We start from the raw sequence: 5,225 nt of genomic DNA on the forward strand, positions 1-5,225 counted from the left end.
TGTGCTGCGGCAGACGCAGGCGCCCGGGTCCCGCGGGTCGCCCCCGGCCTGCCCCGGGGAAGCTGGCGGCCGGGCCTTCCCCAGGGGGGATGCTCGGGGGCTCTGAGGCTCGCAGCATCACTGGCTCTAGAGACACAAGCGCGCACATCCACTCTGCCCCTTCCTTGAGGGTGCCGGTCGCTCCTGGTCACCCCCCCCCCCCGCGACTTGTCACTGTCACGCTACGGGCCCCAGCACGTGTGCACACTCCCGGCCCCGCAACTCCTCGCAGCTCTCCCCGTGTCAGCGGCCCCTGAGCCCTGGCCACACCGGGGGGCTCCCGGCTTCCCTGCGCACTCGGGGGCGGCGAGCTCCGAGGACTGCCCCGGGAGCCCGAGCCCGAGCCCGAGCCGGCCTGCACCGCACGAGCTGCTCCGAGTCCCCTAGAAGCAAATCACAATAATACTGATCGTGACGAGGGGCAAGGGGGTTGCGTGCGGCACGTGTTGCCGGCTCCGGGGCTGGGGTGCGCACAGGTCCCAGTGACTGCGATCAAACGGATCAAAGGTGATCTGGGCTGCCAAAAGATCCCCCCCGCCCCCATCTCTCTCTTCTTCCCCCCCCCGAGGGCTTATGGGGCGCTTCAGCTGGCGGATCGGTTGGGTCCCTCGGAGGCTGCCTTCCCACAAGCCCGAGCCGCTGCTTTTTTCTTTTTTCTTTTTTTTAATCAAATGAATTAAAATTCATAAAGAGCCCCCAACCCTGCGGAGACGCGTCCTAGAGAAATGAACCTCTGCCCCTTGAACCTGCCCAGTGACACAGTTAATCTGTGGGAATCCAGCCTGCTAAGGCCACTGTAGCGCTTCTCTAAGGCCCGTTTTCCTATTTTTTTTTTCCTGTTGTTGTTCAATTAGCCCCAGTGATTTATTCAATGTATGCATGAGAGGACATTAATATGCGGTGGCAGTTCCCACAAACAATATTCCTCTCAGGCTCTCTGCAGCCATAGCATGCATCCATTGGCAAAGAAAAAAAGGCAAGACATGGAAAATTAGGTTCTATCATCTTTCTTCTTGCTCTCTCCCTCTCGGACACTGCCCCGCGTTGTAAGGGCAAGGGGGAGAATACCGTGTCCCCTCAGGGAGCTGGGCACTGAAGGCTTTGGATTCAGGCTCCCGGCCCTGGCAGGCTGCTGTATCAGGAGCTGTCTGTGACAATGCAGCTGATGTGTCTGGGACTGCAAGGGAGGAGGGGAGGAAGGATTTGGTTTGCAAGTTACTGTATTTGCTTTTCATTTTTCCCACACTCTGTTCTCCACCGATTTGTTTTCCAAACGTGCCTGGTGTCGTTCCTGCACAAGTAGCTCCCTATTGTTGGGAAGAGGAGGAGAGATGATTTTTTTTTTTTTTTGAAAGAAGGATTTAAAGTTAAATCCGCGGTTCGCACTTTTGAAAGGAACAATCCTCCGACTTCCAGGCTGCTGCTGCTGCTTTCTGTTTGCAGCTTCTTCCTCCCACCCCGAGGCAATAGCTGGCAAACTGCAATAGCCACGGCTAACCTGCCGTGGCTGCAATTTACTTGGATAAATGATTGCCATCCACTTTGGACTTTAAAGCAACTAATTGCTTAGCTGTCGAGATTGCAACAGAGCTAACCCTGGTCTAGTGGCACTATCGGGGTGGGGACAGTGCTACTTGACCCCCTGTGGGCATCTGCTGCTGCCACTGAGTTAAGGCCATTGTCGTGCCCTGAAATGCCAGAACAAGCAAACTGTGCAGTTGAGGAGGCGAGAAGAGAGGATCTGGGTGGGGGGACCAGCTTTCAGGTGCCGGTTGGTTTAGAAAGACTTGGAGAGTCTTTCAATGAAGGCTGCCCTCTTCCCAGCCCCCAGTTAATTAAGTCAGAGGGAGACAGGGACAGAGACATTTCCACTCAGTGGGCCCCTGTGCCGCTGCATCAATAACTTTATCTTATCAGCGCATCCACAGTGGCTGAGCAAGGGAGACGTTTCAAAGGGGGGGGGGAAGGGGTTGCTTTGGGAGGAAAGCATAGGACAGAGCCTTCACATAAGTAGCCTTTGAAGGGGAAAAGGAAATAGCGTGAAACGTGCCCCCCACTCTTGAATGTCCACCCTCCCACGGTTTGCCTCTGTGGCTGACTGTAGGCAAGTGGCATCAGCGAGCCCCAGCCAGGCTGGGCTTGCAAGTAGCACGTGAGAGCTGCTTTCAGCATCTAGCAAGGGAACGTCAATCCCATCCAACTGTGGGACCTTGACAGGGTGGGAGCAGATCGTGTGAGGTGACCCGTGGGAGCACGGCTTAGAGCTGGGTTTCTCACTGGGGTGCAGAGAGTGGAGAAAGGGCCACAAGCCCAAGTTTCTGCAAGGGGGAGGGATAAACCCAAGTTCCAAAATCATCATTAACCCCGAGTGCTGCGGGGAGAAGAGGAGTTTGGAAGCTGTTTAGCTGCAGCACCCCCTTCTTTAACGTGCAGCAAACTTCTGGGCAGAGAAGGCTTCAACACGACGTTAGAGAAGCAAAGTCCCTCAAAGAAATGCCATTTCAATGATTTTAATAAGCAAAATAGGAAACAATTTTAATAACCAAAAACAGAAACCAGTCTGAATAAAACTACAATAGACCAGGTTTTTAATATTTTTCATATCATAAGCAGGATTTGAAATTGATCCCTTCAGAACTTTACATGAAATAAAAACCATTTTTTCCGCTGCTGCAATGTTTTGATTTCAACACAGTTGAATCAGTAAAAACCAAAGATCGTTTTCTGATGCATGACTAATATCCACAATATTTAAAACTGCAAGCACCATGCTGTTCATTACAATCTTGTTATTACTGTTAATTTATAAACTAATACAAACTTAAAATGCATCCGGCCAGCAGTGCCAGCGATCCTAAAAGGAAACTAAAAAATACGTTTTCATTTTGGTATTTTTGTCAGTGCAACGTAAAATCCTTTTACTGACCTGCAGGAGGAAAAAAAAAAAGTAATAAAAACACCCATAACACTCCAAACTACTACTATATAACTGCAAAGAAATGTTGGCTAAAACTTTCACTCACTGCATGGGAAGCAGAGAAGCAGGTTACAAATCGTTGCAAAAGAATACACTTAAAAGTTGCGGTATGTCTCTCTTCTTGAAAAAGACGTCTGAGTTTTCTATACCTTCTCCTCATTCCTCCTTGCCCTCACCCTGGAGAAACCTAACTGAACTCATGAGACACGGCTGTGCTTAGCTGGCAACTGACTCGTGTCGTCGCGGGTTTGGAAAGCCAGAAGCAGTTGTTTCTTAAAAGAAAACAAGTTCTTGTAAAACTCTTTGTTTCCTGAGTGTATGATCAGAGAGAGGAGAATCTAGTCAGACCTAACCACGACAGGCTGATCATTGTCCTGAAGGCAAGACGAGCTTCACTGCCACTTCAACCGTGGAGCTGGGGGAGAAACTGCTGGGACTCTAGCCTTTCCTTGTAAGTTTGGGTTTGTCAATGCAGTTGAGTCGCTTACTTTTGCTGCCCCAACAAACAAAAAACCAAAATGAAAACTGGGGGGGGGAGGGGGAATTACAACTGAAAAGTGCACCAAATATACAGAGTTGATTTTTTTTTTTCTGAATGCAAATGCAAAATGCCCGTAACTTTTATTATCTCTTTACTTTTTAATAACAAACAAACCGTATAACCAGCCTGCTGAAATGTTATTTTGTTTTCCTGTGCGGTTGGATGTGGCAGGTATTTACAAGCTAACAACCATAACAGAAAACGAGAGAGAGAACCCACGAACAGAACTGCGCGCGTAGTAGTTTTGATAACTTGTGATGCTTTTTTTTTTTTCTTATCAATGAAACGAACAAAACAAAAAGCTATGGTCGATGATCAACAACATGCTAAAGTTAAACAAGAAAATGGTACAAAATAGAAATTATTACCATACATGTCCAGCATGCAGGATTAATATTTTTAATGCAGATTTTCGTATTTTTTTCTATATAATCAAGCAGGCAATAAAACTGATGAGTGTTTTTTTTTTCGGTTTTTTTCTCGGAATGTCCCATCTGAGTCCTGTAACTATTCATCAAAGCAGGCAATATATGAGGAGTTTGCATATATTGTCCTTTATTGATTTCTCCTTTCCAAGCAGGTAAATTGTGCATGAGATGTTGCTTTTTGCATGTCTCCTCTCTTTGCTTTACTCCCAAGCAGGCAGTATGTTAGAGATGGCTTGTGCATTGTCCCTTTTGCATCTAAGCGTCCACAAGGCTCTGAAAGCAAGCGATCTCTGCAAACGCTTTCCATGTCCTCTCTTCCTTTACCTTTCTCTCTAAGTGGCAAACTACGGATGAAAAGTTCACGCCTTTACCTCTCTCCCACCCACCCCCAGTCTACTTTTTCACAGCTAATCTAGAAGACAGGATGCTGCAAGTATTAAGTCTCTCTCTCTCTTTCTCTCTAGTCAAGCAGACAGATGGATGGAGATGTCAGAGGATGGGAGAAAGGGGAAAGTGGGGAGGGGGGTCTTTGTGTTTGTTTAAGGACTCACATGAAGAACTCGGGAGATGATGGGTTGTCACTGGTGGATCCGGCCTCTCTGAAGCCATTGCTGGCAAGTTTCTCGCACTTGAGCTTGTAGGCGTCTCTTTCTCTGGCCAGCCGGGTCACCTCTTGCTTGAGCTGTTCCACCTGCTGGATCAGCTGGGTCTTTTCGTTCTCCAGGTGGTGTTTCTGCTGGACTCGCTTATACCTGCAGGACTGGGCATAGCCCCTGTTCTTCAAGGTCCTCCTCTTCTGCTTGAGGCGGATCACCTCGTCCTTGGTGAAGCCCCGCAGGTGCCTGTTGAGCTCCCGCACCGACATGGAGACCAGCTGGTCGTCCGAGAACCGGTCCTCCACGCTGCTGGAGGCCGGGTGCTGCTGGTGCGCGGTCTGTAGCTGCTGGGAGGAGCTGGAGGAGGTGGAAGGGGTGGGAGATGCCTGGTGGTGGTGGTGGTGGTGGTGTGGGTGCCCGCCGTTGGCCAGGTCTTCGTGGGTGACCCCCGCGTACTGGTGGTGGTGGTGCTGGTGGTGGTGGTGATGGTGGTGGTGGGCCCGGAAGCTCTCGAAGCCTTGCAGCTGCTGGGGCACTTGGTGGGACCCGATGAGCGCTTCCACCGCGTCCTCGGGGGTGAGGTTCAGCGCCTCGGGGTTCATCTGCTGGTAGCTGTTGGCCATCCAGTAGAGGTCCTCCAGGTG

The 5,225-nt window shown here is 50.0% G+C and overlaps 1 protein-coding gene and 1 long non-coding RNA gene across 2 annotated transcripts in view; one reads left to right on the forward strand and one right to left on the reverse strand.

Moving 5' to 3' along the window:
• Positions 1 to 5,225, forward strand: part of LOC109292395 — a 20,460-nt gene that overhangs the window by 1,029 nt on the left and 14,206 nt on the right. The window contains exon 2 of the long non-coding RNA XR_002096113.1: positions 2,513 to 2,519. This is a non-coding gene — a long non-coding RNA (uncharacterized LOC109292395). The remainder of the gene's footprint in view (positions 1 to 2,512; positions 2,520 to 5,225) is intronic.
• The window catches only part of MAFB (MAF bZIP transcription factor B), an 8,113-nt gene continuing 5,421 nt past the window's right edge, over positions 2,534 to 5,225 (reverse strand). The window contains exon 2 of the mRNA XM_019509786.1: positions 2,534 to 5,225. This exon is cut by the window's right edge and continues 34 nt beyond it. Within this exon, the coding sequence (XP_019365331.1) occupies positions 4,533 to 5,225 (693 nt within the window). The 3' untranslated portion in view covers positions 2,534 to 4,532.

This window comes from Gavialis gangeticus, unplaced genomic scaffold, assembly GCF_001723915.1.
Source record: "Gavialis gangeticus isolate Ggan-Ray unplaced genomic scaffold, GavGan_comp1, whole genome shotgun sequence".
Lineage (NCBI taxonomy): Eukaryota > Metazoa > Chordata > Crocodylia > Gavialidae > Gavialis > Gavialis gangeticus.